The sequence below is a fragment of the Bos grunniens genome, chromosome 1 (genome assembly GCF_055505025.1).
Source record: "Bos grunniens cultivar Pamir isolate PY7600 chromosome 1, Bosgru_T2T1.0, whole genome shotgun sequence".
Taxonomy (NCBI): domain Eukaryota; kingdom Metazoa; phylum Chordata; class Mammalia; order Artiodactyla; family Bovidae; genus Bos; species Bos grunniens.
In genome coordinates this window covers 90,551,444-90,579,256 of record NC_141165.1, presented here as the reverse complement: position 1 = coordinate 90,579,256, position 27,813 = coordinate 90,551,444, and the positions used below count along the sequence as shown (strand labels likewise).

At 41.6% G+C, this 27,813-nt stretch overlaps 1 protein-coding gene and 1 pseudogene across 1 annotated transcript; both read left to right on the top strand.

Annotated features, from left to right (window-relative positions):
* The first annotated feature begins 14,928 nt into the window (after positions 1–14,928).
* On the top strand, positions 14,929–15,267 carry LOC147379894 (SRA stem-loop-interacting RNA-binding protein, mitochondrial pseudogene; annotated as a pseudogene).
* Positions 15,268–16,392: 1,125 nt separating this feature from the next.
* CSTA (cystatin A) lies at positions 16,393–27,121 on the top strand. The gene is made up of 3 exons (XM_086403454.1): positions 16,393–16,549; positions 25,405–25,506; positions 26,877–27,121. The coding sequence occupies exons 1-3, from the start codon at positions 16,484–16,486 to the stop codon at positions 27,003–27,005; spliced, it is 297 nt and encodes a 98-aa protein (XP_086259580.1). The 5' UTR covers positions 16,393–16,483; the 3' UTR covers positions 27,006–27,121.
* Positions 27,122–27,813: the final 692 nt, after the last annotated feature.

The following is a 27,813-nucleotide window of genomic DNA, read 5'->3' as shown; positions in this document are numbered from 1 at the left end:
GTGATACTTCATTGACAACAAAATAATGAGTTAGAAAACTGTGATATAGTCTAATAACAGGGTCATGATTAATGACGATTGAAGTCTTGAAAATAGCACCCACTTGTATTTTTAATTTTGCATTTCTTTACGTCTGGCTTTAAAAGTGACAAAGGAAGCACTAAGGACTATGTTTATCTAAGAAACGAAGCAAGACAGGGGTAGGGGGAAAAATCTCTATTTTTATTTCTAACAGTTGACTAGACAACATTATGATCTCTATAGCCAATGTTCAATGTTAAGTGGTTGAAATTTAATATTGGCTCCAACCATGAAAACCTGTTATACTATAATTCTCTGATAGCTCAGCCGGGTAAGCATAGCCAAAGTGCCACTAGTCACTTGGTGGCAATAGATCCCAATGGTCTTAAAGTCCTTAAAGGGTGGATTTGGAAACTAATTGATAAAGACATTTCATGCAGGTCACAAGATGCTTCAGTTAGAAAGGTTAGCAAAATCCTGAATATCCTTTAAAAGGGCATTAGAAGGAAATAAAACATATCCTATCTTTGTTAAAAACAGTTATGGGTACATTCTAGAACATCCTACTAGGAAAGATCTTTAGAGCTAGAAGAGGTTTAAAGGGAGACGAGAACTGTCAACAAAGTAATAACTAAAAAGATATAGACTGAAAAGAAGTATTATGAGTAATATTAAGAGCCTACTTACTGTTTAGCCATCTGAGCAAGCCACTTCCCCTGTCTTGGCCTCATTTTCTGTGCCTGAACACTGAGCTACATCAGGGGTCAGCAAATTTCCTGTAAAGTGTCAGATAGTACACGTTTTAGGCTCTGTGGGCGACTCATTGTCACAGCCACTCAACTCTGTCATTGTAGCACAAAAGCAGCAATAGACATTACACACAAAACAAGCATGGCTTGTGTCCTCATAAAACTTTATTCATGGACGCGAAAATTTGGATTTTGCATAGTTTTCACATGTTATGAAATATCCTTCTTCTTCTGATTTTTTGTTTTCAACTGTAGTTTGCTGACTGCAAACTGGGCTGGGCTGGGCTGGGCTGGGCTGGAGGATCCCTGAGCTCCCTTCCTGGTCTGTGTCTCTGTTGATTCAACTGCTCTTGAGTCCCTACTTACCTAACACTGGGGTTATATCTCTCTTACACCTTCTTGTACCTTCTTTTGCAACCTAAAGCAGTTTCTCAAGCTTTATTTACTCACATCCCATTAGATAAGAATTAGAAAGATGTCATATCACATGTGGGCTTCCCTGGAAGCCCAGCTGGTAAAGAATCTGCCTGCAATGCAGGAGACCCCTGGGTCGGGAAGATCCCCTGGAGAAGGGATTGGCTACCCCAACTGGGGTACCCACTCCATTGGCTACCCACTCCAGTATTCTTGGGCTTCCCTGCTGACTCAGATGGTAAAGAATCTGCCTGCAATGTGGGAAACCTGGGTTCAATCCCTGAGTTGGGAAGATCCCCTGGAGGAGAGCATGTCAACCCAATCCAGCATTCTTGCCTGGAGAATCCCCATGGACTGAGGAGCCTTGTGGGCTACAGTCCATGGTGTCACAAAAAGCTGGACATGACTGAGCAACTAAGCACAGCACGTACCATATGTAGCTCAAGATATTTTAAATGTAGCTATTTTTGGTCCTCCAAACATACACAAATATGGGTTTTCAACTTTGCATGTCCTTCCTCTCAACTCACCACATGGAGATTCCCAGGCTTGTCCTCGTGCATTTGAAAATCACTGCCTTACAATCTCTTGGACTTGAAAACTCCCAGTGGGAAAGCCCCCTAAAAGCTTCACTTCTCTTTTCTGCTGGAAAAGAACATCAGTTTTCCACGAACTCCGATGTAAGGGAGGTTGGCTAACTTAAGCTTACTTTGTGAACCAGAGAGTTGCAGGTAAGACATGGACTTGACTACAACTTAGTCCTTTCTTCCTCGTGGTCAGAATCCACAACATAAGTGAAAGCAAGGGTTTCTGCATTTATCCCTCTTTCCACTTCCCCTAAGACCATGAGACAAGATCTAATCAGCTTGATGACCATGTAACTGGTTATAATTGCTATCAATACAAGAATAAAATTTAGGGAATGTACAGTGACGGTCCATCTGTATAAAACGTCTTTAAATTGTTGAGAAAGAGAAAAAAGTTAGCTGCTTTTAGATATCCAAGCTGGTTTTAGAAAAGGCAGAGGAACCAGAGATCATATTGCCAACATCTGCCGGATCATCGAAAAACCAAGTGAGTTCCAGAAAAACATCTATTTCTGCTTTACTGACTATGCCAAAGCCTTTGACTGTGTGGATCACAATAAACTGTGGAAAATTCTTCAAGAGATGGGAATACCAGACCACCTGATCTGCCTCTTGAGAAACATATATGCAGGTCAGGAAGCAACAGTTAGAACTGGACATGGAACAACAGACTGGTTCCAAAGAGGAAAAGGAGTACGTCAAGGCTGTATATTGTCAGCCTGCTTATTTAACTACTATGCAGAGTACATCATGAGAAACACTGGGCTGGAAGAAGCACAAGCTGGAATCAAGATTGCTAGGAGAAATATCAATAACCTCAGATATGCAGATGACACCACCCTTACGGCAGAAAGTGAAGAGGAACTAAAAAGCCTCTTGATGAAAGTGAAAGTGCAGAGTGAAAAAGTTGGCTTAAAGCTCAACGTTCAGAAAACTAAGATCATGGCATCTGGTCCCATCACTTCATGGGAAATAGGTGGGGAAATAGTGTCAGACTTTATTTTTTGGGGCTCCAAAATCACTGCGGATGGGGATTGCAGCCATGAAATTAAAAGATGCTTACTCCTTGGAAGGAAAGTTATGACCAACCTAGATAGCATATTCAAAAGCAGAGACATTACTTTGCCAACAAAGGTCCGTCTAGTCAAGGCTATGGTTTTTCCAGTGGTCATGTATGGATGTGAGAGTTGGACTGTGAAGAAAGCTGAGCACCGAAGAATTGATGTTTTGAACTGTGGTGTTGGAGAAGACTCTTGAGAGTCCCTTGGACTGCAAGGAGATCCAACCAGTCCATTCTGAAGGAGATCAGCCCTGGGATTTCTTTGGAAGGAATGATGCTAAAGCTGAAACTCCAGTACTTTGGCCACCTCATGCGAAGCATTGACTCATTGGAAAAGACTCTGATGCTGGGAGGGATTGGGGGCAGGAGGAGAAGGGGATGACAGAGGATGAGATGGCTGGATGGCATCACCAACTCGACGGACGTGAGTTTGAGTGAACTCCAGGAGTTGGTGATGGACAGGGAGGCCTGGCGTGCTGCGATTCATGGGGTCGCAAAGAGTCGGACACAACTGAGCGACTGAACTGAACTGAAGGAGTTATTTGGCCAATTAAACCAGGTTAAAAGACTCCAAATAGAAGTTTTCTACTGGGAATTTACCAGATAATCTTACCTGTAATGTTCTCTATCCAATCCTTATCACAAAGCTGGTTATGAGTAATGTTATTTTTGCAAGACAGCCAGAGAGAGTGGAGCTCAGGCTCTTAAAACCCCAAGACTGACTCACAGATCAAGTCAGAACAATAGAGACCCTGATAAGTCACTATTTGACTTCACTGAATTATAAAACACATTAATGCACACTGAACATTAATAAAAACTAAAGCATATTTTAAAGTTCTAAAGCTTCTGATTATTATAAATTAATTAAGTACCCAAATCACTGATTCATTCCCTTGAAATAGTGAAGGAATGTCAGATACTTTTAAAATAACTTCATGATATTATCAGATTTTATGTGGCTTATGTCCTACAATTCTGCCCCATAAAAATATATGCCAGGATTTGAAGCAATGTAGCTAAGAATGACACTGTTTCCCATTAGTTAGGATTTTGGAACTTTTTATTAATTTTTATAGAAAGTAAAAAAACAAATGAGTGGATATAAATTTCGAACCATAAGCCCAAATATCAAAGGAAATATAACTTGAGTTTCTGTATTTCTATTTCTACTTTGAGCTCTCATCTGATAGAGCAACAGCCTTAGCTCTCTGGGGGCTCCCCTTTCTTACTTTGGGTTGTGCCATTGTTCTAGAGCCTTATATAACAACAAAGGTGGGGGAAGAAGGGTCACCATCTGGCTCCAAGTCTCAAGCAGAGCTGTCCACCATTCCAGTCAGCCTGCCCCTCTGCTCCCACCCCGCCCCTGGGCACACGGATCTCTGCAAGGCTGCCTAGCATCCCACATGCCTGAAAGCAGCTTGAAGTTACTTCCTCTTCTGGGTTTTGCTACCACCGTCCTTTACTCCAGACCCCTGAGATCTCTGTTCATTGATCACTTCCCTTCCCCTTGGCCAGGACAACTTTTTCAAGTCCCCCTTAGGTTTCAGACAAATGCCTTGTCTACCTCTCCCTGTTCTGGAATGTAACCTCTTAGAAACAGAAGCCAGAAAGTCTAGCAGACTTCTGCTTTCTGCCACGGAACATCCCTTCCTTAGGACAATGAGGACAGGGTGGCCATTAGTTTGAATGGGCAAGGGAAATGTATAAGAGCAAAAATACAGACAAGTATCTGAAATACTATCTGACCATTGTTTGATTTTTCAGTATTTACATAGGCTCTTACATGCCTTGCTTGCACAAGTTTTGTATCTCTCATTATCCCATTTACTGAAATAAGTTTGCAAGTTTACTTTCTACTTCCAATCCCATTTTTCTCAATTGAATATCCTCTCTACTTTGGCCCTGTATTTCCCTAATACCAAGCATCCTGGGACTTAAAAGTATAAACTAAACCCAACCCAAGAAATCAGGGCATCTGATCATCTTCACTAAGGAAACTGAAATGCTAGCATCCTCTAATCGATAAACATACATGGGCAGAAGTTTATACTGAACAATGTTTATGCAGCATTAATTATATAGGCAGAAAATGGAAATGACCTAAATGCTCAATAATGGAGAATTGTTTAAATAGAGGAATCACATGATAAAATTCTATGAAGCTATTAAATCTCAAGTTGTAGAAGAATATGTGATAATATAGAAAAATAGTCACCAAAATAATAAAGGCAATATGAACTGTACAATCACAATTTTGTAAAGTACGCACTTAAATAGAGCCCATTTAAGGCTCTATTTAAGGAAAAAGGCTGGAAAGTTAAAAGGGATCTGTGTTCTGGGACTGTGAATGGTATTATTAGCAATAATTATTTTCTTTCCACATTTTAAAATATTTCTACAATTCACATATGTTGTTTTCCTAATCAGATAAATAATGTTACTCAAAAAACTGAAAACATTTATTGAGCTTATGATTTGTGCACCAAGCATATGCTATACCTCAATAAAAAGATTTTAAAAAATAACAGAGATCTTTAACAAGAATAAGAAAGAAAAGAAACATCTCCTGAGATCATCTCAGCCCTGTTTGGGCTTCCTTTCTCACCAAAGAAATCTTGTACTAATTAAATTTCTTGGCTGTCCCATGGAAAACAAGCTCCTGGTTATTTTTTAAATTTTCATATATTACTGTGCTTAAGAAAAATATTTTGCAAACCATAGCTGGCAAAGTTGGCAAAGTGAAAGTCGCTCAATTGTGTCCGACTCTTTGAGACTCCATGAACTTAGTCCATGGAATTCTCTAGGCCAGAATACTGGAGTGGGTAGCCTTTCCCTTCTCCAGGGGATCTTTCCAACCCAGGGCAAACCATATGTACAGTAATTACTGATCCAAAGAGGAAATTGTCCTGTCTCTTCACAACTGACTGCAGAACCAGGAAGTAATCAAAATATGTCATACAGGTTATGTATGTCCTGGTTCACAGGTTAAGTGAGTCATCAAGAGCTTGTTGGGTAAAAAGCCAGTCTGACTACTTGTTCTGGACTTCCTAGCTCCTGACTCTACCCTCAGAGCTCTGGTCGGGCTGTCAGACAGCCTCACCCTCTTGCTCAGGCTTGCAGAGCAGAGGATGAGCAGTGATGTTCCCAAGGAGGAGTGGTGCTGGGCTGAGACATGTCTGGTGAAGAATGATGGATGTGGAGGATAAGAACCTGTTTTGCCAAATCTGGGCCTGACTTCACCTATAAGCACCTTTTTTTTTTTTCTAGCTGAATCATTTATTAGCTCCATTTGGGTAGTTTCTGTCAATCAGTGATGCCATCCTCTGATGTCTTCTGCTTGGTTTCAGGGTTGCTGCGTAACCAGAGTGGTGGAGGGGGATGATTTCTACGACTTGTGTAAGAACTGGCTAATGTTCCTTTAACTGATCTCTGACACTGAATCTTCAGAGAAAGCCTCAAAATTACATTCTGAGTCCCTGAGCTTCCCAGGTAGCACAGTGGTAAAGAATCTCCCTGCCAATGTAGGAGACACAAAGAGAAGTGGGTTCAGTCCCTGGATTAGGAAGATCCCCTGGAGAAGGAAATGGCAACCCACTCCAGTATTCTTGCCTGGGAAATCACATGGACAGAGGAGCCTAGTGGGCTACAGTCCATGGGGTCACAAAGAGTTGGATACAACTGAGCATACACACATATCACCTCTAGGTCTAAGTGACTTTTAATTAAGTTAGTTTAACTTGTAGGATTTTAACCATCCTCAATTCATTCATTCAACTATTTATTGAATGCCTGGAATGTGTAAGACGCTATGCTAGGCACTGGGGATGATCTGGTGAACAAGAGACAGGTCCCTGCTTATGAAGCTTATGGTTTAGCTAGAAGCACAGACCAAAAAACAAAAGCAAAGCCAACAATCTGCCAAAAGCAAAACCAGCAATTCCAATACACTGTGTTAAGAGCTCTGATGGAGAAGTTACAATCATAACGTACCATAGGAGTATACAGTCAGCAGTAGGGAGCATACAGTCGGCAGTAGGGAGAGAAGAAGCTGGGGAGGGGAGGGGAAGTTGGTGGGGGGAGAAGTTAGAGGAGGTTACGTCCCAAGGGCTTAGGTCTTGTGTTAGTTTTCCAGCGCTGCCACACACAGGACTACAGATAAGATGGCTTAACAGCAGAAATGCGTTTTCTCTCCTTAGCTTGTAGATGTCCACCTTATTTTTCTTCACATGGTCTTCCCTCTGTATGTTTGAATCCTAATTTCCTCTTCTTATAAGGACACCTTGATAGCTTGTTTGGAAGTTCTAGCAGGGGAGCACAGCTACTCCTATACCCTTGACGGAAGACCAGTCCTCTTCTATCAGGGATGGTGGGCTTCCCTGGTGGCTCAGATGGTAAAGAATCCACCTACAATGCAGAAGACCTGGGTTCGATCCCTGGGTTGGGGAGGTCGGCTGGAGGAGGGCATGGCAACCCACTCCAGTATTCTTGCCTGGAGAATCCCCATGGACAGAGGAGCCTGTCCAGTCCGTGGGGTCACAAAGAGTCACACACAACTGAGTGACTAGCCACATACATAAGGACACCAGTCATATTGGATTAAGGACCACCCTAATGACCTCACTTTAACTTAATTACCTCTTTAAGGACGCTGTCCCCAAATACAGTTGCATTCTGAGGCACTAGGGACTAGGACCTCACATGAATTTTGGAGGACACACTTTGGCCCAAAAAAGGCCTGAAGGATAAAGAGGTATCAGCCAGCCAAATGGAATCACAGGAAAAGGCTTTCAACACGAGCAGAGAGGCAACAAGGAAGGCACTCGAGAATTTAACAGGAGCCAGATCAGAAAGGGCTTGTGACAACTGTGTTCTAAGGACAATGGAATGCTATCAAAGGGTTTTAATTAAGGAAACAATATGATTTTGTGTTTTGTCCCTAGCAACTAATCCTCCCTTAGAGATGCCAACTTTTAGTGTAATCACCTCACTTTTGATTCAATTGTTTTTTCTTCTTGCCCTTATTTTTCTTCCCTCCTCTATTCCCTGGCTTCTCAGTTACAAATGGTATACGTTTATCTCATTGATATGTTGTAAGGACTTGGCCTGGCTGATTGGAATCCTTTTTAGAATATTGCAGGATGGAATAGAGAATCAATTCAAGATGGAAAATTGAAGGCTGTGGTTAGGGTTGTATGAATTATATTTAAACGCAGATATGTAAGGAGTGACAACCAAGGCCAAACAAGGGTTCTATTTGCCATTTCTAAACATGCTTCAGTTGTTCCACAGGTTTTTCAGTTCTGACCTGCTTCCTGGCTCATCCTCAGTTGCAGCTCAAGACAGAGATTGCCAAGGCTCTGGCTACCCTTGGTTGTCAGGGGTGCCCTGCTTTTCTTGCCATTAAGTTGTCAGTCTCTCTAGAGTCCAACCATTTTCTGTATGAAAACACAGAAAATATCTTCAGCTTATCCAGAAAGTATAAGCCTAGCTTATCCATATGATGAGAAGAAAAGGAAAACAAGAAAAGAAGAATGTGACCCTTACCATTCTTGTACATGTGAAACTATGTGTTATTGTTCAGTTCAGTTCAGTCGCTCAGTTGTGTCCGAGTCTTTGCGACCCCATGAATCGCAGCACGCCAGGCCTCCCGTCCATCACCAACTCCCGGAGTTCACCCAAACTCATGTCCCTTGAGTCAGTGATGCCATCCAGCCATTTCCTCCTCTGTTGTCCCCTTCTCCTCCTGCCCTCAATCCCTCCCAGCATCAGGGTCTTTTCCAATGAGTCAACTCTTCGCATGAGGTTGCCAAAGTATTGGAGTTTCAGCCTCAACATCAGTCCTTCCAATGAACACTCAGGACTGGTCTCCTTTAGGATGGACTGGTTGGATCTCCTTGCAGTCCAAGGGACTCTCAAGAGTCTTCTCCAACACCACAGTCAAAAGCATCAATTCTTCAGCACTCAGCTTTCTTCACAGTCCAACTCTCACATCCATACATGACCACTGGAAAAACCATAGCCTTGACTAGATGGACCTTTGTTGGCAAAGTAATATCTCTGCTTTTGAATATGCTATCTAGGTTGATCATAACTTTTCTTCCAAGGAGTAAGCGTCTTTCAATTTTATGGCTGCAATGACCATTTGCAGTGATTTTGGAGCCCAAAATTAAAGTCTGACACTGTTTCTACTGTTTCCCCATCTATTTCCCATGAAATGATGGGACCAGATGCCACCATCTTCATTTTCTGAATGTTGAGCTTTAAGCCAACTTTTTCAGTCTCCTCTTTCTCTTTCATCAAGAGGCTCTTTAGTTCTTCACTTTCTGCCATAAGGGTGGTGTCATCTGCATATCTGAGGTTATTGATATTTCTCCCGGCAATCTTGATTCCAACCTGTGCTTCTTCCAGCTCAGCGTTTCTCATGATGTACTCTGCATATAAGTTAAATAAGCAGGGTGTTATCATTAGGGAGATACAAATAAACAGACAGACACCAGAAGGTGGTACAGCCTGCTGGCAAAGTGATTGACTGGATTTTCTCTTTCTTTAGGGTTTTTAAAATTATTTAAACTAGTAGTTAAGGGCTTCCCAGGAGACCTGGGTTTGATCCCTGGGTCAGGAAGACCTCCTGGAAAAGGAAATGACAACCCACTCCAGTATTCTTGCCTAGAGAATTTCATGGACAGAGGAGCCTGGCATGCTACAGTCCATGGGGTTGCAGAGTCAAACACAACTGAACTACTAACACACACAAACTGGTAGTTAAGTCTAGTCCCAGTCCTATGCTTAACAAGCACTGTGAACTCAAAGTGAGCTGCAATTTCAACTAAAAAATGGAAAACTTGACCAAGACATGTTCAGTCAATGATGTTCAAGGACTTCAGAGGTCTGTGTTGGATGGTTGACCCCTTCTCCCAAAAGGAAATTGGGAGACCTATGAATTTTCTCACATGTTTGCTGGGCAGATGCTGTGTTTGATAACCTAGGAAATACAGTGGGTAGCAGCCAAAACAGTGTCTGTCATAGAAGAGATTGCAATCAGATTGTGGAGAATATAAACAAAATATGTGTTAATACCTGAAATAACAGGAATATATAGTGCCAACCCAAACCTAAGGGGAACCAGAAAGCTCTGGATGGTGTGGTTTTTGAAAACAGTGTGTGCATGCTAAGTTGCTTCAGTTGCATCCGAATCTTTGTGACCTATGGACTGTAGCCCACCAGGCTCCTCCATCCATGGGATTCTCCAGGCAAGAATACTGGAATGGGTTACCCATACCCTCCTCCAGGAGATCCTCCTGACCCAAGGATTGAACCCTCATCTCTTATGTCTCCTGCATTGAAAGGCGGGTTCTTTACCACTAACGCCACCTGGGAAGCCTTTTAAAAGCAGTACTGAATGTAAATTTATGAAAAAGAAGATTAATACCCATACGAAGGGGCATTGTATGAGCAAGAACATGAAGGCAAAAGTGAGGATGAGAAAGAGGAGTGAGAGACACCAGGACTCACCTGGAGGGGAGTTCTGAAGGAGGAGGCTGGCTCAAGAAGGACCTTGAGTATTTGAATGTAATTCTTAAGAATTTAGACTGGATTTGATAGATAACTTCCCTGGTAGATGGGCTTTCCTGGTGGCTTGGATGGTAAAGAATCTGTCTGCAATGTGAGAGCCCTGGGTTCAATACCTAAGTCAGGAAGATCCCCTGGAGAAGGAAATGACTACCCACTCCAGTATATTCTTGCCTGGAGAATGCCATGGACAGGGGAGCCTGGCAGGCTACTGTCCATGGGGTTGCAAAGAGTCAGACGTAACTGGGCAACTAATACTGATAGATGACAGGAAATGCCCAAGTTATGGAGCAACATTTTTTAAAGTGAATGAGAAAGAGTTTGATTTTCAGGAGGAACTAGAAGGATAAGACCCACCAGGAAGCATCAGCAATAATCCAGTAAGGGGGTGGTGACAGTTTTGACAGAGTCATTCCTGTGAAATCAGGTATCGTGAAGGGTGAATTTGAAAGACCTTGTAAAGTCATAAACTGCCAGTGTATTTGAGTAATTCCTAGCAATATTGCCCCTGGGTTTCTGTGCAATGAGCCTTTAAGTTAGAGGTTTCCAAGACTTCAGTAATATTATGGCAAAACCTCATTCATTCTCTTTAATGCTGTTTCAGTCATTAGAAAGTGCTCTATAAAAATACAGTATTTCTAAATAACAATGAATGCAAAATAAGAGAAGATTTAATGTTTAACCCTGCCTTACCTTCTTTCCTAGGTGGTTGGCTCAGTGCAGGAGAAAAGGAATACTAGGAAGGTTAAAATGGAAATGACATAGAAGGCAAAGGGATTCTACAGATAGCAGAGAAATATTGTTTGTCTTTTGATTAACACTGTGGTGGGGCTATGGCCAACTTCTGTCCTCTATTGATTAAATAGCTCTACCTGGCCAGTCATGGAATCCTCAGCTAGGATTGGGGCCATGGCCTTTGAGCTAGGACAAATGCTTTTTTCTCATTTTGTAATAATTTTATTTATTTATTTTATTTTTGTCTGCACTGGGTCTTCATTGCTGCGTTTGGGCTTGCTTTATTTGCAGTGAGCAGGGACTACTCTCTAGTTGCTGTGCACAGGCTGCTCATTGTGGTGGCTTCTGCTGTTGCCTAGCACAGGCTCTAGGGCTCAAGGGCTTCAGTAGTTGTGGCTCGCAGGCTTTAGGAGCACAGGATCAGCAGTTGTGGGCGCATGGGCTTAGTTGCCCTGTGGCATGTGGAATCTTCTTGGACCAGAGATCAAACCAATGTCCACTGCAATGGCAGGCAGATTCTTAACCACTGAACCACCAGGGAAGTCTAAGAACAAACACGTTTAAGGACTGGCTCAAAACATGCCCTCAGCTGAATGTGCTACTACATGAAACCTGGAATCAACTTGCAACTAACTCAATATGAACAAGACATGATAACAACATCTGCCTTAGTTCTTGCCTTGGGCTGTTTTCATTTGTTTTATCTAGACTGGCCATCCAGATTTCCACCTTTTCACCCCCCACCACACCTGTAAACCTAGCATACTAACACTGTTATTTGCTAGGTCTCTAAATTTAATGCTCACAAGTCTTGTCTGGGGAACTTTCTTAAAATGCAGATTCTAAGGCTCACTCTAGAGAGTGTAATTTAATAAATGTGGGAAAGAGTTCAGAATCTGCATTGAACAAGCATCCCAGGGGATTCTGGTGTAGGGGTCCCCAGATTATGTGTTAGGGTCACTACTAAGCTGAACCCGCAACACTAATCCATGCAGAGCCAAACTCACAAATTAACATTTATCAAGAAACCTTTGAGAGCACAGCCTTAAGTTTATGTATGTGCCCATTTTTCCAAGGTGTAAAGTGACGGGAAGCCATGCTGGAAGATGCCTATGATCCAAGTGCGTCAGGTAGGACAGAATTTCCTCCCTAGGGAGAGGTGCAATAACACTGATTGCATAATACTACCCCACCCTGGCTTTTATCGTTAGTCATAACAACTGACAGAACTCCAATACTGCCAGGTCAATTGACGGATATTCAGGGTGTGTAAACCCCTAGAGTTCCCTTCCCTGTCCCCTCAAAGGGCAATAACACAGTGCAACTCAGAAATCAGGCTACTTAAGCAAGGGTCAGACAAGCTTTTCTACATTGTTTAGAGTTCCGAAAAGCCTTTGTGGTTGGTGAAATCAGTTCCTTTGTCCTGCAGAGAAGGAGGAGAAGATGACTGATGCTGCAACCCTTTTGAAGTGAGAAAAGCTTCAGGTTGCTAAGAGATTTATTCTTGAATTCCAATTCATATGATCCAGCAATTCCACTTCTGGGCTTTTCTGAAGAAAACAAAATCACTGTGTTGAAAAGATACCTACATCCCCATGTTTATTACAGTATTATGTATACATACATAAGTCCACTTCAGGGTGTATAGTCAAAGGAAATGAAATCACTGTCTCGACGAGACATCCATACTCCCATATTTATTGCAGCATTATTCACAGCAACCATGGTACTGTCACAATCTAAGTGTTCACCCACAGATGAATAAAGATAATATACTATCTATAATATATTATAGATATATATATCTATATGAGAGATAATATAGATAGATGATATGAGATAATATGAGTTAGATGATATAGATTAAGATATATATAATGGAACATTATTCAACCTTTAAAAAGAAGGAAATTCTGCCATTTGTGATACCATGGATGAATGTAAAAACCATTTTACTAAATGAAATAAAGTCAAACAGAGAAAGACAAATACAACATGATATCACCTGTATGTGGGATGTAAGGGGAAAAAATTGAACTCATAGGAACAGAGAATGGAATGTGGTTGCCAGAAGCTGGGAACACAGGAAACAAGGAGAGGCTGGTGGAAGGGTGTAGACCGTCAGTTACGAGATGACTGGGCATGAGCATCCATGAGCAATATTGTGACTGTTGTTGAGAACTCTGTATTGTAGGATGTATTAATTAACTCCATGCTGCCATCCTTACACAAGGTACACATACACAAAATCATCACAATGAATGCTTTAAATATCTTACAATTTTATTTGCTAGTTATACCTTAAGAAGGAGCTGGAAAAAATATTTTTAATTAATTAATTTAGTTTTTGGCTGTGCTGGGTCTTCATTGCTGTGCAAAGGCTTCCTCTAGTTGTGGGGAGTGGGGGGTACTCTCTAGTTGTGGTACACAGGCTTCTCATTGCAGTGGCTTCTCCTGTTTGCATATTCTTTCTTAAGGAAAAATGTTAAGGACTTCCCTGGTGGACCAGTGGTTAAGGATCTGCCTGCCAATGCAGGGGACATGAGTTCAATCCCTGGTCCGGGAAGATCACATATGCCACGGGGATGTACAAGCCCGTGTGCACAAATACTGAGACTGTGCTCTAAAGCCTGTGAGCTGCAACTACTGAAGCCTTGAGCCCCCTAGAGTCTGTGCTCTGCAACAAGAGAAGCCACTGGGTCTCCAGGATGGCTGGTACCTCAACCTTATCTGGGGTTTCCTGGGCTGTAGGCTTCACCACTGCAGCGGGACACGGGGTGGGGGGAGCCAGGGTCACAGGCACTCTGGGGGTTGAAGTTCAGGGGTGCCACAGCTGCAGGCAGGGATCTGGACTTGCAGGCACCTCCATGGCTGGAGGGACAGGATTAGAGGCCCCACTGCTGCTGCTGCCCAGCTCTCTGTGGCTGTAAGCACTGCCGGAGTCGGGAGGCCACAGACCTGTGGCCCCCTCCCCTGCTCCTCCTGGCTTTTCTGGGGCGATGGGCCCAGCCCTTTGCAGCCAGGAGTCTGGGATGGCACACACTGCTCCCACTGTCCCCTCAGCCCTACCTCCTCTATCTACTTCAGTCTACCCACTTTTAGATGTACAGATGTCTGGGACTCTCTGGCGTCCTATTGTGCTGGGAAAAAGAAGCCTTGTTCAGTTACAGATGTTTTACTGGTTGGAAATTGAAGCAGGGAGACAAAGCAAGTGTCTCATGAGACCGTGAGGCTGGATAATCTCTACAGTTTCTTAAATCTATTCACCAGTTGATGAACATTTGAGTCATTTCAGTTTTGAACTATTATGAATAATGCAGCTGTGAACATTTGTACACAAGTCTTGTGTGGGCACATGTTTTCACTCCTTTTAGGTCAATACCTAGGAGTGGAAATGATAGGATGTAGAGTAAGTGATGTATCCACACATTCACCCCAACCGTGGGTGGAAGCAGAGTTAGCTGAGGAAGTCCAGAGTCCCAGGCCTGTACCAAAAGCCGGAGATAAGCCCAAATTCTCAATATCTTCATGAGTTAAGAGTCCTAAGCCTAGAATAAAATAAGACCTTGTCTGGGGACTATATACCCACTGTGGCCTAGTAGAGACAACCACCCAAAACCCAGCCCCCATCAAGGGAAATCTCCCATAAAAGATAATTCCTGTGGAAGACAAGAAATACAAAACTTATGAGTATGTCAAGTTCTGTAAAAATAGCCTGAATAATTGATATCCCCCAATCCAATAATACTATCTTAAAGGTACTTAAAAATAAATGTATATTAACCTAAAGATGGTGTCCTGGGCAGTGAGGGGAGCTATGGAGCTGCCAACAAACATCGAACATCAGCTGGTCCATTGCATTTGTCAGATAAATTCCCTGGACCACTTGAGTGAGCTGAGAGGGCACTTTGTACAAGTTGGCCACGTGGGAAATTGCACTGTACCTTTTGACAACGAGATTGGTTTTCACAGAGGTATGGATTGGATTCAATTTTCTTCAGAAGAAGAGCTTCACAACACACTACTACAGGAAAATCATGTTACTGATGGAGTAAAGCTCCATGTTCAAGCTAAAAAACCCAAAGATTTACAAAGGGATCAAACATCTGATGAAGAGAAAGATTTTTGAGACCATCACTGCCTATTAAACAAGGTAAATAAAACTTAAATAAATATGCATTTAATTAACTCTGTTTAATTAATTAAACAGTTAGCACAGAGATATTAATTGTTGTGTTTTTCTGCACTTCCTTATGTGACTCTTCCCCTGTCAATAAGAAGCATTCATTTTACCTTAAAAACAACTAGGACAAATCGTAGGACAAGAGCAACCTGTGCTTTGAGGAAGTTTCTGCTTCTAAAAGCAATTATTGAGAATCAAGAGGGAATCTAAGAGTAACAGAGCATAAGCTCTAGAAAGAGAACAGAGGATATGCTGCTTTCCACATGGCTGACTCCTGGGAAGATCAGGTAAGAATCACCTGTATCAACATGGAATGACTAAAAATACATATTGAATAGCAAAAAGGGATAATACAGAGCATACGTCCAGTACAAAATTTAAGCAGATTTTTAAAAACACACTAAATAAAAGTATTTTTTAAATGGGCTAGAAGGATACCAAACTCAAAATGTAGTTTACCTGTGCAGAGGGCAAGACTGGGGATAAGGGAGTGGCAAATTGTGATAGTTTATTTCTTGAAAACAGCTACCAAAAAAAAAAAAACAGATGGGAAGCAATATGACCGAATGTTAAAAGTTTTAATTCTGGATGATAGGAATAAAGGTGTTTGTTGTTTTATACTTTGTGTTTTTCTGTATTTTAAGCAGTTCTAGAAATGTAAAAACAAGTAAAATACAAATATCCAGCCAAGGTTCTCAAGATAGATCTTTTACTTTTTTTTTTTTAATAAAGTTAAGTCCATTTTAAACAATCGGCCTTGACATTATGGAAAAGTATTCCTTGAAAAAATAAAGTTTTGTTAGAGGTTTTAAGCACTGGGGAAGTCTGGTTGTGGTTTTGGATTTCATACTTCAGAGGCAACAGGATGAAACCATGAGAACACAAAGTTTGACTCTTGTTCCAACACAACACCTGTACACACCCATTCATTCCTCCCCAGCCCCTCGTTCTTCCCAAGTCCTCTTAGCGTTTTCCACAGAGGAAGCAAGAAGTCTTACTTCAAGGCATACTCATTTTCCCTGTGCTTTTTACTCTCTGAGGAAAACAAAACATTCTATAGGCGGAGCTTGTGAACAACAGCCTCTTTAAAAACCAGAATCTCCACCCTTACCTGATCACTTCAGCGCCAGCATCCTGCCCAGAAAAGACACAGTTAGCCAAAATGATCCCTGGAGGTTTAACTGAAGCCAAACCTGCCACTCCAGAAATCCAGGAGATTGCTAACACGGTGAGTGAATGCAGCCCAAGGAAAGGTTTGATCCCAAATCTTGGTTCCTAGGTTGGCCCTGGGCTAAATGTGTCGGTGAACAGGAAAACTGGAAGGTGGGGAAATGAGTGGTTTTGTTTGGACTTCCTTCCAACTGAAAATTTTTTCAGATGAAATCTCTGATAATCCTGAGAGTAATCTTGAGCAAGTCACGTCCCTTCTCTGAGGCTCAGGTTCCCCATTTGTAAAAGAAGAATCTTTATGGGATCATCTCTAAAGCTCTTACAATGTATGATTCTAGGATTACTAATTCAGCTTCTGATGAAATTTGTCTTTCCTCACCAAGGGTAGCCAACATGTAATTAAAGTCTGAGGCTGTTAACTATCGACGAACTAAACTTTAAATGCACTATAGGAAAAAAAATTTTATGAGTTAAATGTAGAATAAATCATAAAAATGATCCACTTACAAACTTCCTACAAATTTGTCTCAATGGACAATGTTTTAGTATTTGGGAGATTACACTAATAGAGAAGTGACATAGTCTATGGTGATTTCAAAATTAATTATGGTGAAAATAGAACTCAATGTGTTTAGCAGGTTAATATATTTTTCTAAGTGTTGTCTGATTTGTTATCACCTATCAAATAAAAATTATATTGCATTTTTATGAAAATAAAAAATATATAAATTACTATTTTAGATTTATTAATTATTGCCCTATTTCCTATGTCATTCCTTCCTGCCCTTTCATTCTATGACACTGGTAAAGATTAGCTTTATGTGTAAATGGAAGAGATGGGATTCTCTATGTTGGAGCACAGAGCCGGTCTCTTTTGCTTGGAATTCTATCGCTCATTCTGTGGGGCTAAGTATTTTCCTTTCAACTGTACTTTTAAAATAGTAAATACCTTCTCACATATCCTTTCTTGAAGAAGATAATATTAAGTCATGAATGTCTTCACTGGAATCCCTATATTTTCAGTGTTCTTAAACTTCAATGGGCACATGGATCACCTGGAAGTCTCGTTAAAAGATCAGATTCTGACTCAGTAGATCTAGGGTAGGCCTGGGGTTCTGCATTTCTAATCAGCTCTGGTGATGCCCAGACTGTGGTCCATGACCTCACTTGCCTGCAGGACTAGAGATACAGGGTATTCTGAGAAATTGACAGGAGATGGGCAGCAAAAATCAGAGGGCAGCAAAAGACTCTCAATTTCTTCTGTGAAGTGAAAATAACACCACTTGCCTTGCAACTCATAAAAATGACTTGGAGGGAATTCCCTGGTGGTCCAGTGGTTAAGACTCCATGCTTCCAATGCAGGGGTCATGGGTTTGATCCCTCGTCAGAGAACTAAGATCCTGAATGCAGCGAAGCACAGGTGAAAAAAGAAACGACTTGGAAATGAACGTGGATAAGTGAGGCATCACAATTGTTTACTTCCGATTTTTGCTTGAGATCATTACTGTCCTGGGAAAATTCCTGAGACTCTTCAGGGACCAGAGCTGTAAGGGGGTTGGGAATAACAGATATTTGAAATATAGAAGATAGAAGGTGCAGAAAATTATAATTATTTTTATAAAGCCTATCTTGGTTTGCAAGTATAATTTTTTTAAGTAACAACTTATAAGAAGGCCTTGCATTATTAATAATATCTATCAGTAAGCCACACCTTAAATATATAAATTAAGTTGAAAATGTGTTTCTTCCTGCTCACCTTGGGCTTCAACTCTGTCAGAGAGGTAGAATAAGAGTTAGTTATTGAGTAGCTACATCAGCCCAGAAAGATGTTTTGCAGTTTTGATAGCCTTGTCCTCATTCAGCCTCTCATTAAATGATTTTTATAATCCCTGGGGCAAGGAGGGAAGACATCACATCAGTTTTTCAGATGATGAAACTGAGATTCAAAGAGGTTAATAACCATCTAATCAAGAAGCTAGCCTATCTCCAGATTTATGGCAGGGACATGATGAAGCTTGTGGAGTGGGGGGAATACACTGGGAGGAGACAGTGTTGCAAACTTGCCTTCTCTGTGCAAGCAGCCAGCCTCCCTTTTAAATCAATAGGAGAAATGAATATCAATGAATCATTTCTTGAATATCTCTTAGGTGTCCAGCATTGTGTTAAATGTTACAGAAGATCCATAAGGACCAGAAGATACAGCCCCTGCCCTCAGGAAGTTTACAACCCATTTAGGGAAGTCAAAAAATCTAGAGCATAATATAAAACATTTTCCAGTTAAGTGCTTTTTCATAATCATAGGTTTGGAACCAGGAAAAACTTTAGAGATTACTGGTCAAACGTTCTTAATTTCAAGTGAATAATTCCTGCATGGCAGCTCTGTTCCTCCAGTACTAAACTCCCAATTATCACTTGTCTTCCCTGGCTCACAGACTTCCCCGGTGGCTCAGGTGGTAAAGCATCTGTCTACAATGTGAGAGACCTGGGTTTGATCCCTGGGTTGGGAAGATTCCCTGGAGAAGGAAATGGCAACCCACTGCAGTACTCTTGCTTTGAAAATCCCATGGATGGAGGAGCTTGGTGCAGGCTACTATCCATGGGGTCGCAAAGAGTCTGGCAGGACTGAGCAACTTCACTTTCACTTTCCCTGGCTTACAGGAAATAGCCTCAGGCGACAATTCCCATTTAAGGGCTGGAAGACTGAGGGATAGTCAGCTTAGAAAACATTTTAGAGTTTAGAAGACACTTCAATTATATCATTCATTCCCCCCACAAAAAAACCCCAAGAGGCAGATATTACTCCAACCAGTTTTTAGGTGAAGAAATTTAATCAACACCTTCTCCAAGATTATAGAATTATTTAGGTTCCTGGGCTGGGCCAGGAAAATGGGTATGTGTAGGTAATCACATACTTAATGTGATTTGATGGGGTCCCAGGGAAGACCTCCACTTTCCTGTCATTTACCTTGAAGTCTTATTCCTTTGATGTTTTAATGTGTTTCTAGTTTAAAAATTCACCTATTAAAATTAGATATACTTGGAGGAAATGAAGTTTATCAGCTTTCCCTGTTTTTATCAGAGAGCTTCTCAGTGGAATTTGAGCTGAAGGAAGCACCCATTGGGGAGGCAAAGAGGGGAGAGGGAGGTCATCACACATAAAGGGGAAAGCATCAAAGAAAAATGATGACCACAGGTTCAAGGAATTTGACATCAGAATGAAAGAGAGAGCTTGAATCAGAAAGAGAAGAAAGCCAAACAAAGGGCTTGGGGTTGAGAAGTCTTGAACATTTTTGAAGGCAGAAGAAAGGACTTTCTCTGTTCTGAAGATAAGAGAGACTGGATGGTAATGGGTCGTATCAGGTATTGAAGGCTGTTAATGGTACTTGGGTCCAGAGTGTGTTAGTTGCTTAGTCGTGTCTGACTCTTTGCAACCCTATAGACTGTAGCCCCACCCGGCTCCTCTGTCCATGGGATTCTCCAGGCAAGAACACTGGACTGGGTTGCCATTTCCTTCTCCAAAATGAACTATAGAAAGAAAGAAAGTGAAGTCACTCAGTCGTGTCTGACTCTTTGTGACCCCATGGACTGTAGCCTACCGGGCTCCCCCATCCATGGGATTTTCCGGGCAAGAGTACTGGAGTGGGTTGCCATTTCCTTCTCCAGAGTACAGAGGAATAAAGCCCCTCCGTCAATATTCTACCTCTCTTCTATCTTCTTTCCTATCTGGGGAGACAAGCTATTATGAGGGAAAACAACCCTGGTTTCTGCATTCAGAAAACATTGATTTGAGAACTCCCTGGTGGTCCAGTGGTTAGGACTCAGCATTCCCACTGCTGAGGGTTTGAGTTCAATCTCTGGTCGGGTAACTAAGATCCCACAAGTTGCATTGTGTGGCCAAAATTAAAATTTAAAAAAAGAGAAAATCAATTATATACACAGTACTGAGTGAATTACTATAGGAAGAGAAGGGATATTAACCTGGTCCTACCCTCAGGGAAATTTGTAAAATAAATTGGAGAAAAGGGATACACACAAGGAAACAAAGACTCGAACATGGCCCCATCCCTGAATATGTGTATTTAATATATGTAATTAATTACTTAAGATGTAAATTATTAACATGTGTGATTAATACTTAGTATGTAAATACTTAATACTTAATATATGTAATTAAGGATCAAATGAAGGCCCACTGGCAAGAGCCTCTGGATCATTCTGGCTGATCCATTACCTTAGGTTATATGTGAAAAATCACTGGGTGAGAATTCTGAGTATGTTTATATACAGGAAAGAAATGTTATAGCAATAATTTTTATTTTTAGAAATAAGAGCTATTATTACACATGGGCAGATGCATACACACAAAACATACGCATGTGCACACACACCCCTAAGTCAAACCTGGCTGCTGAATACCATTCCTGGCATACCCACAGATCATAACTTTTGTCTGCCAGGACACCACACAAAACCTGCAACAAAAACAACAGACAAACACCCCATCTGCACACCATTATGGACACACCCGGGAGCTTAGCATGCTGTGGCTCTTACTCACTCACAAATGTGTGTTCTCCTCTCTGACCACAGCCTCCTCATCAATCAGCTCTTCCATTGCCCCCACGTACAGAGAAGCTGCGGTTCAGCCACACCAGAGCCCTTCAGGCACTGACCCTTCCATCTGCATCAGCGCATGCCTCAGCCCACTCGATGGCTCACCCAGCTGGACCCCATCGTGGGTGGTTTCCTCCCCTCCTCCACCCTGATTTCCATGACCCCGTGAGCTCTGGCATCCCAGTCCTCAATCAGAGGTCACTCCCACTGCCACCACTTCCTCCTCAGCTTCCACTCCAGCTTCAGAGAACTTTGCTCAAGGAAGATGTAGAATCACAGAAAACTCCCCCTTTTCAAATCTACAAATTCACACCAGTTAACAACAGCTGCAGGGCCCTGGGGCTGCCAGCTAGCCTTCCGGTCACATCCTGTGGGTTCTTTTCTAGAAACCCCACAGCAGTGGAACAGGACCTCCTCTCTCCTCAGGTTCTCAGTCCTCCCAATCCCCATGGCCTGACCAGATGGCATTTCAGTCCTTTCTCTTAAAAGATTGCAGCCATCTGGTGTGAGAACGCTCTGATTTACTTTTCCTTGCTGACAGCGTGCCTCTCTCTAGTCTAAGACTTTGTCCTCCTTTCTTAAGGCAGGTGCCATTATTTCTTGTATGCTGGTTGCCTTGCCCCATACTTCTCCAGCCCTCAAAACATAGGCGACAAATGTCCACAAGTCACCTTTCACCAAACCACTGTACTTTCATGCTGCTACCCAAACTCTCCTTTGTTACTCTCTAAAACATCCCCAAAATGGCCTATCCATGCTGCCACCATAATCTTTCTATTCATTTTTCCTAAATTATGCATAGCCCAAGTGTGTTTCTGCAGGATGATTACAGGTTGGAGAAGGTAGGAGAAAAGCCTGCATCTTTGGCGCAGCAAGGCTGAAATCCTCATATCCCAGAGAATTAACAGCTCACGAGGATTCATCCTCTGCAGCAACAAGAAAAGCTTGAACAGCTCTGGGGTGACTGTACTTTATCAGCTGCTCCTCCCTGATAGCATCCTTCCCCTGGTTTGGACCCCAACCTATACTGTTCCCTTCAGCACCTCAACCACCACCATGCATAGCAGATTGAAGAAAGTAAGGGGCAACTATTCACAGCTTAAGGTCTGTCTATTTACCACCACATTGGATCACCACTCCCCACTGGTCTTCACTCTCCTAGCACCCATCCCCCCCCCAATCTCACGCTTTGGAGCCAATACTGGGTACCTGTCACGTTAGGAGCTGAGTTGGGAAGAGTTAATCTTGACACTAAACCCTGAATTATCTATTTAAGCTTCACTTTGCAGGCGAGGAACCTGAGACTTTCAACACCAACCTGCCTTCTGAAACTTTAGGTTTCATTATCAGTTCCTTTCTACTCTGCCTTTTTCCTCCTCCTCACCTGATATCCCATCATTCAGGTTCATAGCATCCAACAATAGAGCAATACAAATCTGTTTTGCTGGTAAGAAGGAGCAGGGCTACAGGTTGTAAGTACAGTGAACCTACAGTCAGGGTGCTGCTGCTGCTGCTAAGTCACTTCAGTCATCTCCAATTCTGTGAGACCCCATAGACGGCAGCCCACCAGGCTCACCCGTCCCTGGGATTCTCCAGGCAACAGCACTGGAGTGGGTTGCCATTTCCTTCTCCAATGCATGAAAGTGAAAAGTGAAAGTGAAGTCGCTCAGTCATGTCTGACTCTTAGCGACCCCATGAACTGCAGCCCACCAGGCTCCTCCATCCATGGGATTTTCCAGGCAAGAGTACTGGAGTGGGGTGCCATTGCCTTTTCCTATAGATACGATGGAAAGACCCAAATTATAGATTTGGATGTGTTTTTGGGACAATAAGAAATAAAAATGTCTGATACAGGGTTCAAAAAAAGATAAATCAGATACTCACTATTCAAGGTATTTTTCAGCCTTTAGCTGTCATGTTCTCTCACAGTCTCAGGTTTCTCACCCGCAAAGTGAAGCTTAAATAGATAATTCAGGGTTTAGTGTCAAGATTAACCCTTCCCAACTCAGCTCCTAACGTAACAGTTACCCAGTATTGGCTCCAAAGTGTGAGGATGGGGGAAGCAATAAGACACTGAACTCTTCCCTAGCTCATTCTCTCTGCACACTTGGCCACTTTTCTCTTCTCTCTCCTGTGCCCTATCTCTTCCCATTTCTTTCTCTTTTTTCTTCACTATTTGTTTTCTTCCTTTCTCTGCTTTGCAACCTCACTTTCCATCCCCCAAAAACAATCACATTTTCCCCATCTATTCTGGAGATTTTCCATCTATACAGTAGAAATGGCTGGTGGTCCATGGAGTGTTTGCCCTTCAAAAAAGGTCTGAGAGCTCAAAGAATTTGCAAATGTCTAGGTCTTTTTTTGGCTGTGCCATGCAGCTTGCAGGCTCTCATTGCCCGACCAGGGATTGAAACCAGGCCCTGGCCATGAGAACACCAAGTCCTAACCACTGCACTGCCAGGGAACTCCCCAGATATCTAGGTCTTTGAAAACAGTTCTGGTACCCAAACTGAGGCATCAATAGAAAAGGATTCAAAACATTTGCCCACTGAAGGAAGGACCAGATGGTCTTGGGAGAACCCTAGATGCAATGGAGGCCTGATTGAAGCCATATATGCACATAAAATGTTCAGTTATGGGCAGGGAGGCAACTTCCCAATAAACAAGGTATATCAAACACACACACTTGTTTCCTTTCCCTCTAAGTGATAAGAAAGGGTTGGAGGGGAAAGTCATATCCACAAATAAGAAGACAATGAGAGGCAGGCAAACACCTCAGAGATATCAACAATATTTAGTGGATTTTTTTTTCAACAAAACTTTGAAAGATGGAAAACACGAACAATGTAAAATGATCTGAGTCATCTAGACAGCCTAAGCTACATAGGGGAATGTCTGAGCCAGAAGCAAGCAGATTCATGGTGCAGAACTCCAAAATGGCTCAAGCACTAGCAACACCAGAAACGGGAAGACAAGAGTGAGGCATGCAGCTAAACCCCGAGATCTGATGGAAGGCTGAGAAGCAGTTCCACTGTGCCTAGGTCCTTCCCTTTCACTATTCTCCACCCTGAAAGACAAGCTGTTTCTTGTCCTCCACACAGACAGAAGATCAGAACTCTACTCTTAGCAGAAACTGAGTCAGAGAAACCATTGTGGGCACTACTGTATCACGCCCAGCTGAGAGCAGGAATTCAGTATCGGGGTACCCTGTACTGAAAACTGATGGACTTAGTAAAATCTTACATATTCTATTTGAGATTCTTTAGCTGCCTTTTCATGCTTGGTTCAGGAATGCTGGCATCTAAGCTTGTATCCCCTTCTGGTAGACAGAAGGATGGCGTTCAAAGATGGCCACACTCTAATCCCTGAAACTTTCCATGGCAAAGGGACTTGCAGATGTGATTAAACTAAAGACCTTGAGATATGCTATACTATTTTTGCAAATTTGAGTCTGAAATTTTTTTTTAAGATATTTTTTTAATGTGGACAATTTTTGTTGAAGTCTTTATTGAGTTTGTTACAACATTGTTTCTGTTTTACGTTTTGGTTTTTTGATCACAAAGCATGTGGGTTCTTAGTTCCCCGATCAGGGATCAAACCTGTATCCCCTTCACTGGAAGCCAAGGTCTTAACTACTGGACCACCAGGAAAGTCCCTGAAATTATTTCAAGATAAAAACATTTTGTACTTAGTAGGAATTACTGGTCTCCCACTTTTATTAATCAAAGATGTATTCAACTATTTGTAAACACATTTTTAACAAATTTGTAAATCACATACATGGAGTTCAATACAGCTTTGGTAATTTGTTCCCTCTTGTTGACAAAAAATTGATCAGCTGATTTAAGAAAAAAATGGAAATTTTATTTGAGCTGAATTTGAGGATTATAACCCAGGAAGAGCATCTCAGAAAGTTCATCTAATGTTCCACCTATTAGAAGTCAAGGCACAGGTGTATACGTTTTTTGAGACCAAGGGCTGTGCATCAAATGATGTTTAGTTGACAGTTTATTTAATCCAGATCTAAGCAGCAATATGGTATGTCATGTGACACCTTACAAGATCAAGGAGGAATGTTATCTTTGAAGGAGTTGTCTTGTTGATGCTAAGAGAATGTTGCTCTTTATGGTTGAGCAGGTATTCCTGCTATTGGGGTGGTTTGGGCAATGCATAATGCAGACACACAATGCACAGTGTGGGCCAGGAAAAGGGAGGCCAACGGGCAGAGAAGATTTTTTGTTGTTTAAATTTCTCTTGTCTTGCCATAAAAATATGACTTCTATTTCATACTCTTTTCTAAAGGTTAAACCACAGCTTGAAGAAAAAACAAATGAGACATATGAAGAATTTACAGCTATAGAATATAAAACTCAAGTGGTTGCTGGAATAAATTACTACATTAAGGTTAGACTTCAACATACACTTTTGCACTAAAAGATATTGTATCTTTCATTTTATGTGATGTTTCCTATCACCCTTACTTTATCATTTGTTCCTTCTCCTTGTCCTAAATCAGGACACCTACCTAGCATGATACTTCCCAAGTGGTAACTCTCAAACTTGGCAGATGATGGTATATTTATATCATCTTTTTCTTGTGAAATTAGAAGGCTTTCTTCTACTGATTCTTAACTTAATTTCCAGAAGATGTAAAGAAAAAGATTCAGAATTCAGAGTGTGTTTAGCTCATAACCATGGCTTCTTCACGTGGGATCTTCAGGATGTGGGGCTGGACCAGATGCTATCTTGAAGCTCTTTCTGTCTCAAAGCTTTGTGATTCTATGTGCCAGAACTGAATGGATTTATGGAATGGTTTGAATCAGTAGCTGAGAAAATAATTTAAACCACTTTTGCCCTTTAAATAAGCATTTTGATTAATATAATTTAAATACATGGGGACTTCCTGATGGTCCGGTGACTAAGACTCTGTGCTCCCAATGCAGGGGGCGCAGGTTCAAGCCCTGGTCAGGGAACTAGATCCCATCTGCCACAACTAACAGTTTGTGAGCCACAACTGAAAAACCTGCATGTCACAATGAAGATCGAAGATCCTTCCTACTGCAACTAAGACCCAGGGCAGCCAAATAAATAAATATTTTAGAACTTTCATTGTCCAAACCAAAAACAGAAGTGGAAATTCTTATCATAGTTTTCTAGGTCCCAGATTCATGCCCAAACTACCATGTCAGTCTTCATACAAATGATTTCCCAAGAAGATTCCTTTATTTTAGAAGGAAAACTAGACTCTCCATCCCTGGGCCCTGCTCAGTTTTACCTCTGGGCATTTATAAAGCAAGTTCTAGTATAGATATGGAAACAACACATCCCAAATTTCCTAGGGCAATTCTGATTTTCTTCTTTCTCAAACTATGTGACAAAGTATCCCAATTTGGGAGTCAGAACATAGAATCACAGAAAAGGCTGCCACCTGTTTTCTTGATCTGTGCATCCTTGAACATAAAACGTAACTCTGGATTTCGTTTGTGCACATGACCTGTGCCTCTTGCCATGTCTTTGGCCTGCCCTTTCTCTCATAAAATAAAGTGGTAGGTTTATGTAAGTGTTAGTCACTCAGTTTTGTCTGACTCTTTGCGACCCCATGAATGTAGCCTGCCAGGCTCCTCTGTCCATGGAACCAAGGGTGTAAAAATGGTGGTCCAGGAATGCTGTTCCAAAGAGTTTATTGCAGCGAAGTCTTTACGGGTTTGTAGATTTTTCATTTGATATGGATACACACAAATCAATCAATCTCCTTTTTCTTTTTCAACTTCCAGATACAAACAGGTGATAATCGTTATATTCACATTAAAGTATTCAAAAGCCTTCCTCAACAAAGTCATTCTTTGATACTTACTGGCTACCAAGTTGACAAAACCAAGGATGATGAGCTGGCTGGCTTCTAGCAGCGTGTTCCTAAAGTGGTCGATTCTTTCCTCTGGCACCTGATTAATGACTCCTGCTAAGAATAAATGTAGCTATCAATAAAGAAGCATTCCTTTTCCAATAAATTAATCTCTTCAACTAGTTCTCGTCTATTTTGTTTAATAATAATTACCTTTTCTTTCTCAAAATCAATTTATATCTTGAGATATAAGAAATTCCATGCAAACTGATATCAACTGGAAATCTTAGAAAAATTACTGAGGCCTAATGCAACTGAAGCGACTTAGCAACAGCAGCAGCAGCAGCAATGCAGCTAATCATGGGGTTCTCAAGGCAAGAATACTGAAGTGGTTTGCCGTTCCCTTCTCCAGATGAGGAAAAAGATGGAAACACTGACAGATTTTATCTTTTATTGGCCTCCAAAATCACTACAGACGGTGACTACAGCCATGAAATTAAAAGATGCTTGCTCCTTAAAGAAAAGCTATGACAGACCTAAAAGTTAGACACAACTCAGCGACTGAGACAGCAACAAACGTGTGTCTACATGCTTTTCTGTATACAAATGTTTTTACTTCTCTTGGGTATATACGTAAGAGTAAAATTACTGGTTCAAGACAACTCTGTTCAAAGAGTGACATTCAAAGAACTTACGAACTGCTTTCCAAAGCAGCTGCCTTATTTTACCCTCCCAAAAGCAGTGTGTGAGAGTTTGGACTTTTCCAACATCCTCGTTAACATTTGTTTAGCTGACTTTTTGAGTCTGTTCTTCCTACTGGGTGTGAAATGATTTCTTATCATGATTTTTACTTGCATTTCCATGATGAC

What these genes read in the sequence shown, in the direction of transcription:
- CSTA (XM_086403454.1), top strand. Translation starts at nt 16,484, where the DNA reads ATGATCCCTGGAGGTTTAACTGAAGCCAAACCTGCCACTCCAGAAATC. An exon ending in TCCAGGAGATTGCTAACACG is followed by an intron (nt 16,550 to 25,404) that starts GTGAGTGAATGC and finishes TCTTTTCTAAAG; the next exon opens with GTTAAACCACAGCTTGAAGA. An exon ending in GAATAAATTACTACATTAAG is followed by an intron (nt 25,507 to 26,876) that starts GTTAGACTTCAA and finishes TTCAACTTCCAG; the next exon opens with ATACAAACAGGTGATAATCG.